A 12,762-nucleotide genomic window follows, 5' to 3' on the forward strand; every position below is an offset into this window, starting at 1 on the left:
TTTAAAAAAGTCATAGTCCTGACCTAGAAGAACTTGGAGTAAGAGAGAAGCACGCAAATACTGTGTACAATGTGGAAAATGTCATGACAGCTTCACATTCAGTATTGTGAGAATGTAAGCTATGTGTATTTTTAAGTCATTGATCATGCCATAAATATTTAGACAGGCTTGCTCCACTCACGTATGTTGGTGATAAGTCAACGTACATGTTGAAATATACAGAATATTATGCAGCAATCAGAAATGATGAGTTTGTGTCGTTTGTAGGGACATGGATGAATCTGGAGAACATCATCCTCAGCAAACTGACACAAGAACAGAAAATGAAACACCGCATATTCTCACTCATAGGCGGGTGATGAAAAATGAGAACACACGGACACAGAAAGGGGAGTACTAAACACTGGGGTCTATTGGGGGGAAAAGGGGAGGGCCAGTGGGAGGGGGAGTGGGGGAGGGATAGCCTGGGGAGAAATGCCAAATGTGGGTGAAGGGGAGAAGAAAAGCAAAGCACACTGCCATGTGTGTACCTACGCAACTGTCTTGCATGCTCTGCTCATGTACCCCAAAACCTAAAATCCAATAAAAAATAAAAAAAAAGAAAAAGAAATATACAGAAACACCATTATAACATCATTAACGGCTAACACTAGCTTAGTGACCCAATCATTTCTACTATGTTTCTTCCTACATTATTTTCAAATAGTAAGAGTGTGCTCTATTGCTGATCTGAGAGAAGGATGAAATAGTTTTCATTTTAAACTGTAATCTCCCTTTCAGCGAGTGAACTCTTGATGCCTTCTTTATTTTCTCCCAAATAGTACTACCCTTCCTTTGCCAAACGTCTTCTAGAAAAATAATAATGCCCAAGTAGACAGAACTATTGAAACGTGTTATTAAAACTGCATGCACTATCACAAAAGAACTTGTTCTGACAGTAGACAAAATCAAATAGGGCTTTCTGTCATTATACTCAAGTAACTATGCTTTACTGCAAACATTCACTCCAACTGACCAATAAAATAACCCTTGAATTTTGAAAGCAAATCCATGAGTCAAAGAATCTTATTTTCTTGATCCCATATACATTTATTGAGCTGTCTGCAGAAACATGTGCATGGCTCACTGCATTTTCCTAGGTGGTTTAAGGTTCCCCTCCACCATCGAAGAGTATGATAACTGAGCCTGTGCAGGTCAAGCAAACAACAACAAAAAAACATGTCCAGTAAAAAATCAAGTTTTTATTAGGTTGGTGTAAAAGCAATAGCAAAAATTGCAATTACTTCTCCACCAACCTAATAAAATTAAAACATTTGAAAAAATACATTATAGCTTATTTTTATAAACAATGCCAACAAAAAAACCCCCAAATATTTCAAAGAGCATGGGGATTCTTAGACGATGGAGCCAGACAGCCTAGGTGTCATCCCCGACTCCTCCACTGACAAACTGAGTTACTTTGAGCAAATTATTTAATGCCTTGGAGCCTTAGTTTTCTCATCTGTATTCATGGGATTGTGAGGATTAAATGAGTTAGTATAGAGGAAATATTTAGAACAGTGCCTGGAATATAGTTGGCAGGTGTACATATAATACAAAGGCCAAAAAAGTAGAATCAAAATGGTGTTGACAGTATTGAGGACAGAAATATAATAGTAGTTTTTTTCCACAATAGTATCTATGAAATGTTTTGATTGAGAAAAATCTTAGCAAATAACAACAAAAGCAACAATCATTTGCAGGAACGAATATTACTGTGTGCCAGGCACTATCCTAAGCACTTTGCATATATTATTAAATCTTCAGATCGCTGCTATGGCTTATGATCATAGCAAGGTCCATTCGGTGGAACAGGCCAGGGATGAAAAAGTTTAAATAATGTAACCACATGTTGAAGGGTTGGTTCTGTTTGAGATTCAAATGGCATGCCCCATTTTCTTGTGGTTTATTTTAAAAATGCATGCATTATCTTTGATCTAACATTTAAAATGCAGATAGCCCAATCTAATCTCACAATGCCATTCTGTCTGGGGACATTTATTAAATAGGTCCCATTATGACAGCATTAGATAGATTCAGCTAAGTCTGCAAATCATTTATCCATTAAGAAATTTTTCATTTCTGAATACAGCCCTCAGAGCAAAAAACATTTTCATGAATGGAAAGACTTAAAGAAAAGGTCTTTCACTAGCCCCAGTATACATCAAGATTTCTTGAAGTTTTTCAAATAAACATTTCACCACCTAATCACCTATGACAGTCTAATGTCTACATACAAACCTGTTGCTAGATTTCTGCCCTATGAAGTTATTGGGACTCTTAGGAGCTCAATTTATTTATTCCAGGGGTTGAATGCCTACTAAGTGCTGAATGAAGCCAATATTATAATTTCAGGAATGTTACGTGGGCTGACTTTTCTTTTGCAAGTTAGATGATGTCAGCAGTTTTTTCTTTGAGTACAACAAATTTATTCATAATTGTTTGCACTTGTAATAGTTTAGATTCCTCAGCCTTTATTTAGGGACTTTTTTTTCCCCAAGGCACATTTTAGGGGATGATTAAAAGAGAGAGAAAAAAGCCTCTGGCTTTTATTCCAAAAGCAATAATATAGATATTTGTACAAATTATACAGGAGACAGTTCAAGATGGTATGTCAAAAGATCTCATATTTGAGTATCTTAAAAATGCAAGATAGTGTGGCTCAAAATAAAGAATATTTTAGAGACCTAATGCAAGAAGCAGCCCTTTTTTACTTTTGTAACTTTTTTTATAACTACTGAAAATTAGAAAAGATATATCTTTGCTAAAAAAAAAAAAAAAAGAGGAAGAGACACAAAACCTCCTATTTTCACTTTTCATCATGTCTTTCAAGGGAATACTTAGCCAATTACAAATGCTAATTTTTCATTGTTAGACATTTTTGTCTGGTTTTGCACAAAAGGCAAGTCACTTGGGGTTAAATGTTACCATGAAAATAACATTAAAATGTTTCTCAGCAGTTGAGTTGTTTTGATCTGTGAATGGGAATTAAAATGTACCCCTGGCTCCACTTTCCACTCAGTGCCAAATTTTATTCTCTGATTTTTTTCTAACGTACTATAACTAAGTTTATAATTTAAAGTAAAGCTGTATCTGAACTTATACAAATATTTAGAGAGCTTTACACAGCACAAGAATACTGGTGAAAGAGTACTGAGGAACCAAACCGTTTTTTGTTTGTAATTTGATGTTTAACTTTTATTTATGCCATCACAAAACTAAGATTGTGCATTTACCACTTGTCTGCTATTGAACTGTGTGTTTTTAATTTGTTCTAATCAATTTACTGAATTCAAGAGAAACCACAAAGGTACCGATTAAATTAGAAATCAATAGCTATTACACTTGTTGGTATTAATTAGAATTTTTAGGTATAGACACACTTGGGGGTAAGTTTTGATTGCTTTGCTCTCAAGGTTGTAATTCAAATAATTGAACCTGTCGATGAACAGATAGGACGTATAGTCTCTGGTACAGACTAAACTCCCTTCTCTGCCTTTATCCTGTAATAATCAGAGTCTGACCTAATGGAAGCAGCACTGGAATGAAAGGCAGATGATCTTATGGAAGTCAGATATGTCTCTTATCTCACTACACTCACTGTTTGAAAGGGGACCTGACCCTAGCCTCTTAAAGTCTCCGTTTCTGTATCTACAGAGTAGGGAAGATGTATCTCTTTCTAGTATTATTACAGAATTAAACGAAATAATCCCAGAAAAGTACACACTGCCTAGCTCCCAGCAGGGATGCAATAACTATTAGTCACCATTATAATTTTAAAGCTTAAAATAGATAGTTCATGTGAAACTATCCTTTTTTTTTTTTTTTTTTTTTAGCAATTTAACACTTGTTTTCAAACAATGTTTGTAGAATCATCAAATAGTCTACGATTGATTTCTATATAAAAGCTATAAGTCAGTGACTAAAATGATAGACAACTCCATGGCATAACTCATACGTCTCTTTTATTTGAACAGCAGGGAGCTAAATATATGCCAATTGGATAATTACCTAAGTATCAGATTTGCGAAGGTAGAAGAAAGGCACTAAGAAATATGATTGTATGCCAGAAGCTCAAGACTTTTCTAGAATCATTTCATTAGGTAACAGAAAATCCAGGAGAAACTTCTTAGGAAAAAATAATTGGAAAGGAGTAGCACAGTTGTTAAGTTTCATTCCACATGTATAGAGACAGCTGAATTAAGCCTACTTGTTAGTTTAATCCAGTACAGATTGTTACTGTCTATAGAATCTTGCATTGCTGAACACCAGCTGATTTTATTAAGAAGTGAGTGATTTCTATTGAGTAGTTACTGTTTCCTTAAATCCATTAATCTATCTTCTACTAAATTATGGTTTAGAAAGAATGTATTTTCTTTAAAGACTAAATCTTTAGACTCTTCCACCATCTGGCATTTATTGAATAATTGCTGGATTTGGCAGGGAATGGAGACCTACAAGTTACTAATCTCTCATATAATAATGACTCGTCCTAGAATAATCCACAATTTGCACAACATACATTCCATTTTTCTAGGTATTAGAGTACAAACGTATATCAAGATTAGATTGGAAGTCTGTGATTTCTAAATTTAAAACTGAAACTGAGACTTCTCTTACCTTGTACTGAAATGATTAAGAAATACCCCTCAAAAAGCAGGTCTGAGTTTCCAATCACATTCTTGAGATCTAACCTAATACATTCATTTCAACATACTCAAATTCTTCAGTAAGTGGGCAGCCTGAAAATCTAGTTAGTAATCCTTTGTAGACTTCTAGATTCTAACAAATGCTATGACTTTTTTCCGACTAGCCTTACAAAGAACTCTTTAATTATTGACTTCTATAATTCTCCTTTGTCTACTGGTAGTTGGAAGTAATCACAGAGAGTGCTCTGTTTAATTGCATTTCTTTCATGGCCAAAAGTAAAGATTGATCATCAGCAGGCTGAAACCTGCAGGCATTTTTGCTTTCAGAAAGAATTTCATTGATATTTAGTTGGTCATCTATTTGGAGTATAATTATTACATACAGTGTGGTTTAAAATACAATTACAAAACTCTAACTGTGAATAAATTGTAATTATAATTATAAAATAATTCGGAGAGACTACAATATATGTTATTGGACTATTGTCAACATCACACATGGAATATATGCAAAACAAAATTTTAAGGAAAGACATAATACAATTTGAACGGACAATATTTTATCTAATATCTCTCAAATATTTCTTGAGAACTTAACTCTGTTTTGATTGATCAGATCCATATTGATTAGACACTGTGATGTAAGGTTTTAAACAAAGACAATGATGTGGTTTCTATTTTGAGGCATTTATAATCTGGTTAGAGAAGTGAAATGTGGATATATGAAAGAGAAAGAAAATAGTGTGCAACTATCAATAATCAAATGCTAGAAGTCTGAAAAAGGTGGGAGAATGGAGAATGTGTTGTTGACTTTGCTCAATAATAATAGCTGCTCTTCAGTGAACGCCTACTAACTTTCAGAAACCTTATATTTGTTATTTCTAAAATTAAGAAAATATTAGTAATAGTATTATCATATACCTAGAATGGTTTCTCCTTTTTTTTTTTTTTTTTTGAGACAGAGTCTTGCTCTGTCACCCAGGCTGGAGTGCAGTGGCGCAATCACTGCAACCTCTGCCTCCCAGGTTCAAGTGACTCTCCTGCCTCAGCCTCCCAAGTAGTTACTACAGGCATGTGCCTGGAATTAGAACCACGGGTCTATTTTATTTATTTGACATAGTATAGGATTTCATTTTTACAAGGTGATCTTCAGCTTAAAAAGTCTTTGAGAACTACCAGCTCTTGTATAACTGGCTAATTCTACAGATCTGCGAAAGTGGGAGACAACAGTAATTCATGATTATCTTGATTGTTCTATTACATAAGAGAAGTATAGATTAGAACAGTTGGGATTGTTTACAAGAGTAAAATGCTTCACAAATTGTAGAATGACTCAAATTAGAGAATGCTGCTACTTAGTTGTGAATGCACAGTGTTAACACACACAAAAACTGTGTGCACTATTCTTTGTTTTTATTTTTTTGTGGGTAATGAGTGATGGGAGCGTTTGCCAACTGGAAGTCTCCCAGATTGAAACTCCATGGTGTATGATAAAAAATATATTATCTAATTGTTGGCCTCATATGAAAAAATGCTCATCATCACTGGTCATCAGAGAGATGCAAATCAAAACCACATTGAGATTCCATCTCACGCCAGTTAGAATGGCTATCATTAAAAAATCTGGAGACAACAGATGCTGGAGAGGATGTGGAGAAATAGGAACACTTTTACACTGCTGGTGGGAGTGTAAATTAGTTCAACCATTGTGGAAGACAGTGTGGCGATTCCTCAAGGCCTTAGAAATAGAAATTCCATTTGACCCAGCAATCCCATTACTGGGTATATATCCAAAAGACTATAAATCGTTCTACTATAAGGACACATGTACACGAATGCTCATTGCAGCACTGTTTACAATAGCAAAGACCTGGAATCAACCCAAATGCCCATTGATAACAGACTGGATTGGAAAAATGTGGCACATATACACCATGGAATATCATGCAGCAATCAGAAATGATGAGTTTGTGTCGTTTGTGGGGACATGGATGAATCTGGAGAACATCATTCTCAGCTGACACAAGAACAGAAAATGAAACACCGCATATTCTCACTTATAGGCGGGTGATGAAAAATGAGAACACATGGACACAGGGAGGGGAGTACTAAACACTGAGGTCTATTGGGGGGAAAAGGGGAGGGCCAGTGGGAGGGGGAGGTGGGGAGGGATAACCTGGGGAGAAATGCCAAATGTGGGTGAAGGGGAGAAAGGAAGCAAATCACACTGCCATTTGTGTACCTACACAACTGTCTTGCAAGCTCTGCTCATGTAACCCAAAACCTAAAATGCAATAAAAAATTAAAAAAAAATATTATCTTAGAATGGTATGTTACTTAAATAACTACTAATAATTAAAGGGTAAACTTTACATTAGTAATAGCAAAGACCTAGTTTTAAAATGCCCAATTCTACCCAAATAAGAGGCTTATGTCAATTTCCTGTGTGTAATATTTGCTAATTTTGTATGGACTTGTATTTGCTTATATAAATGAGGTTCATTTACAGCTGTAATTCTTTTCTAAAAACCATTTATGCCCCAAACCATGTGATAAATATTTACCATTTAAATTTTAAAATGGATTTAGAAAATAAACTGTCTAATTCCTATGCATACTCTGTATAATATAGAAGAAGCCTACTGCCACAAGCTTTGAATGTACATGTTTAATTCAGAGAGGCCACTACCTATCCATCCACCCACCCACCCACCCACCTTTTTGTTAAACGTTTCCCCTGGAAAATAGCTAATGTACTTTAAAAGGATTTCTCTCCTTTAACAATAACAGAGCTTCACGTGTTTATTTACTTACCGGGGCAGAGTTTCCACCTGGTCCTCTTGATCGAACCATTTTCCCTAGTACTTCTACACCATCTGATGTGATATTAGCAGATGTGTTTATTGCCTTCTCACCCACTTGCTTGCAGTCAATAACCACTTCGACCAAACTCTTGCTGACAACAATGTGTAGCTAGGTAAAAGTAAGGTGTTTTAGGAAGTAAGAAACAGAAGGAAATATCAAGTAAATTTGTATAACTGTATGACTCATCATTACAAAGTATAAAAGAGAAGAGAAGGAATTCTGTCATCACATATTTTGCTAGAAGACAAAATTTACGCTTTTACCATCTCCATGATTTTCCCACATTCAAGTACCATCATTATTTTTCTCTAATTAACACTTCTTTTTAAAATGGCTTTGAAAGGATTCACTTTTCAAAGTCTGGCCTAACTGGAGAGCAATCACATCTTTGAGATCACAGGACTGCTGTACTAGCTATGCCTTTTCTGAATGCACATTAAAAATAACAAAAATACGGCCGGGCACGGTGGCTCAAGCCTGTAATCCCAGCACTTTGGGAGGCCGAGGCGGGTGGATCATGAGGTCAAGATATTGAGACCATCCTGGTCAACATGGTGAAACCCCGTCTCTACTAAGATACAAAAAATTAGCTGGGCATGGTGGCGCATGCCTGTAATCCCAGCTACTCAGGAGGCTGAGGCAGGAGAATTGCCTGAACCCAGGAGGTGGAGGTTGCGGTGAGCCGAGATCGCGCCATTGCACTCCAGCCTGGGTAACAAGAGTGAAACTCCGTCTCAAAAAAAAAACAAAAATATTAAAATTAAAAATTCTTTTGATATATCACCAACAATCATCCAAGGTACTACAAGTGGCTGGAAAACCACACTTTAAAAATATTTATTTGATTTATGATGAGGAAAGAAGGTCTAGAATCTGAGAGGGAAGAAGGAATGATTTCTGGTGATGCCAGGTTCAAATAAAATAAAGCTGTTTAGCTTAGCAGATAGTGTGATCTTCTCAAACTAGAATCTCAAGAATCTGGAGGTCCACAGTCATATTTTCAGAAGAAGTCTACACATTCTTTGTGAGGACTTGTAAAAGTCTGTGTTATTATTTAGGTGACAGTCAGTGATGGTATATTCTAGGTGAACTAGATAACCACACTATGTCCAAGTTCTGCCATAACATTTCAGTGCTTATCTGCATTGTAACTTATGATGGTATTAGCCTCATGAGGACTACAGTACTTGTTTTGGCAGACGGATAGGCTAAAAGAGTGAAATTAATAGGTAAACAATGATTTCACCCTAAGTGAAAGCCAAAAGAAGTCATATATCTGTTAAGGTAAGGTATCATGGTAGTTGAAAGAAAAACTATGTTGGGCAATACGATCAAGGTTATGGGTGAAATTAATAGGTAAATGATGGTTTCACCTAAAGTAAAAACCAAAAGAAGTTACAAATCTGTTTATGGTATCATGGTAGTTCAAAAAAAAAAAAAACAAAAAACAATCTTGGGCAATACAATCAAGGTTATAGGAGGTATAGTAGCTAGTACTGTATTCACATTATAAGCAGAAATTGAATGTCAATGAAATAACGTCCTCTTTCATATTAAGACAGTGTTACTTTTAATTTTACTGGTTTTGCTCAACTTCAGTTTTGTTTCATTATTGTATGTGAGCTGAAAGCACATGGACTTACACCAATTTTTCTTTCATGTTTCATTTAAGTTAGATCATGATACAAATAATGTAAGTCAACAGTGGGACTCTCAAGAATCCTTTTCTTTCAAAAACACATAAACTATTGCCCAAATTTAGAAACGTGGGTGGAATAAACCTCACCACATTCCTTGCTTCTTATTAATATCTCTGTTAATGATCATTTGCTAGAGTATAATTCAATTCTTATGTGTTTTTGAGCCTTAGAACCCTTTCCATTATTACAGATTACAGAAATTTTCATACTGGGTGCTAGAAAACCTAGCTTCAAATACCCCTGCCTTAAGAATTGTCAACTTGTGGGGAGTTATTCACATGTTTAAAAATCTTGTTTTTGTTTTACAAAAGAAGATATTGAAAATTTTTCAAAGATATTTTGCTGCTTTGGTTGCACTTAAGTGCCCCTTGTTTGGGTAACAAGAGCGTAATTCTGTCTCAAAAAAAAAAAAAGCTTTTTGAGGTAAAGTATTTATTTACTCACTTATAAGTCCATGAACAAATAGAATTCAATTTCTACAAATTGAATTCACATTGAGATGTTCTATTAATAGGTCTATTATAAAGTATTTTCTCACATGAGAAGCCTTTTTTCTTCCTCATCTGGCTTTTTGGCTTTATGAACATTGTAAAGTGGAGGGAAGTCTTTCTTCACATAAATTTTAAAAACTTGAAGGTTTATAAATTTTAAATTGATTTTTAATGAACTTCACTTCCTGGGTTCTTCTGGTAAGGAAGTAAAACTTAACCTTCACCTACGACTTAGAAATGATTCTTTGGAATGAGAATTACAAGCTCATGCCTAAACCGTGGGCTAAAATGACAATGTTTCTTTTAACACTCATGAAATCTCAAATGCTTTTCATCTCCCATGCAGTTTTTTTTACTATTTTGCAATAGACTCTGCATAACCAAGAAAATAATCATGCCAAGAGAATTTGGTGAGTAAACAATGTTAAGTCCAAAGAGCTGCTAATGGGACCAGTCTGAGCCATGAACTGATAAATCTCCACCTGTATCTCATGTGCTTTTCAGATACCTTTTCCTCTGGTAGTACAGTCCTATTAAACAGGAAAAATATAGTTGTTGTTTTTTTAGCAATCGTTCTTAACGTAATTATGTGGTATTCAATTATGACATTCAAAACCACAGAATGTAGCAAAGTTGCATAAATTCAATTGATTTAACCGCATTCTAGGCCATGAGACAGAAGCCAGGAAAATTACCATGCAGCTTCCCTCCCCTCACTCTAAAAGGGGAGGCAGAGCCTGGTTAGGAGGTGAAGCATCTTTCTGCACCACTTAGTAAATGCTCTGCTCATCCTGCAGTGTAGGTGCTACACTGCTCAACACCACAGTTCAGTAGGTTTATTCACCAAAAACAAAGGAAGCAGCAGATATTGGTAGAAGTCCACCCCAGTCATCAACACAGGTAAGTGCTTCCGAGAAGCAAATGTTAAGGAACAAAGTTCTATCACAAGTGCTGAGTCATTATAATAATGACAAGTACACTTAGGTTTTACAAAATTTTTCCGCAGGCTAATCATTATGATGACAGTGATGGGCTGTACTTGTATATATGTAAAAATATCAGTGCAATCCACTATCTCTATTTGCACATTTTAAGATGATTCAGCTGACTATGCTTTCACCTGCACTGGTAGATAGCTAGTTGCACCAGCCAGACCAGCAACCTTTTCTACATGGCACATATGCAGCAAATGAGCAACTGTCTACTTGGCAATACAGTATCCTTAACTACATTGTTCCTCAAAGAGGAAAGGTGGCCCCCTTATTTTCTGGAGCACTTGCAAGAAAATACACATTTCAGGCTCCTCTCTCAGAACTACCAAACCAGAATCTCTGGGTATGTTAACAAGCACGAAGGTAATTCTCACTCCAGTTGGAATTTGAGATCCAAAGCCCTATGGAATTATTTCAATAGCTTTGTTCAATAGCAAACAGAATAAAGAATATAAGCATAAAAGCATTACTAACCTTGTGAAAGCTTCCATAGAAAATTTTCCTAATTTCAGGTCCTTCAAAAGTAACAGTTTGAAAATCCCCATTGTGGTCATAGTTGAAATATGTTAGAGTTTTCCCACCATCTATTGAAAGAAAAATAAAAATATTTTAGAAATAATTAAAATAGGTGAATTTTTTTTCTAAAATTCAACTCAAAACATAATAACACATCTTTTGTTTTGAAACTGTATTTAGAACGATGTGATGGGTAAGGAAGTGATCTGGGGTCCCCAGGTTCTTGCATACTTTCATTTCAGTTGGCTACATGAACTGATTTAACCCTGTGGTGCTGACAGTGAAGCAAAGACCCCTACATATACTCTTCCTCTGTACTTCCCTGCCCAGACTCTCATCCCCATCACTCTCTTGGGAGAAACTGTCCAAAGCTGGGAGTAGAGGCAGACATAGCTGCTTTAACTCTTAAAGACTAGAAACCAGCCCTTTTGTCTTTTTAACCCACTGCAGCAACCAACTTTCCTAGGATGTGCAACTAATACCACCCAAGATATATTTCATTTATTATGAATACACAAGCAAAGCCTTTTCTAATCTTAAATTCTTCCTATTGCAAGGAGTATTTTATTATTTAAAAGTTATGAATATTGTCTTTCAAATTCATTCCTATGATACAAATTAATTCCTCTGTTTTTAAAGGGAGCAAGCTAGTCTTAATCAGTTTGAGAAAATTTGTTTTCAAGCCTGAGGTATATATGGAGTTAGTGGTGTATACCCTTTCAATCTACAGCCTTTCCTTAGTTTTAATATCATTGTGAAATGCTTCCACAATATCATATTTAGTTGTTGATTAGTTTCTATGTACTGAAGAATGCTTTTACAAACGCTAGTTGGAAATAAGCTTAATACTTTCCTTATCCAAATATTTGACTTAGCATCTACCAACAGCCTCCAAATTTTGGTTCCTAGCTTCATTGGAGTCCTAAAGTAAAACTAGATATAGAAAACTCAGTGATATTAACCAAAAGCTTGATCTGCTTATGTGCTCATCATGTACAACATCCAAGAGCACGAGGGCACGAGGTTAAGAAACTTCCTTCATTGGTTCTTCCTCAACTTTCCAACCTTCACACATTGGCATTTCCCAGCCTCCAGACCTATTCTCTGCTCTTTCTATATTCATTTTCTAGATGATCCCACCCAGTCCCATGGCTTGTATAGCAAAGACACACAACTTTCAAATGTATATCTCCATCCCAGAATTCCTTCTAAATATGCTGCTGCCAATCTGACATCCACTCTGGGATATCAAATATGCATCTCACATTTATTATACCTGTGTCCAAAAAAAGGAACCATGGTCCCACGCCTCCCATTGACCCTCCAATGACCTTTCTGTAGTTTTCATTCTGTAGGTTTCTCTATCCCAATAAAAATTGTTTTTCTCTCTTCGCCTTCCTCACAACTGCATCCAGGCCTAGTGTTGGCGCAAAATAGGAACTCAAGAAATATTTATTCAAAGAATGAGAGAAAGGGTAAATCAACTGCTATATAATTCATTGTTTAGTAT

At 35.7% G+C, this 12,762-nt stretch overlaps 1 protein-coding gene across 10 annotated transcripts in view; it reads right to left on the reverse strand.

Annotated features, from left to right (window-relative positions):
- The window catches only part of COL14A1 (collagen type XIV alpha 1 chain), a 389,701-nt gene that overhangs the window by 93,345 nt on the left and 283,594 nt on the right, over positions 1-12,762 (reverse strand). For all 10 annotated transcript variants that reach the window (XM_035277299.3, XM_035277297.3, XM_054246787.2 and 7 more), the window contains 2 exons: positions 11,211-11,320; positions 7,503-7,661 (listed from right to left, as the gene is read on the reverse strand). In XM_035277299.3, the coding sequence (XP_035133190.3) occupies positions 7,503-7,661; positions 11,211-11,320 (269 nt within the window). The remainder of the gene's footprint in view (positions 1-7,502; positions 7,662-11,210; positions 11,321-12,762) is intronic.

This window comes from Callithrix jacchus, chromosome 16 (genome assembly GCF_049354715.1).
Source record: "Callithrix jacchus isolate 240 chromosome 16, calJac240_pri, whole genome shotgun sequence".
NCBI lineage: Eukaryota > Metazoa > Chordata > Mammalia > Primates > Cebidae > Callithrix > Callithrix jacchus.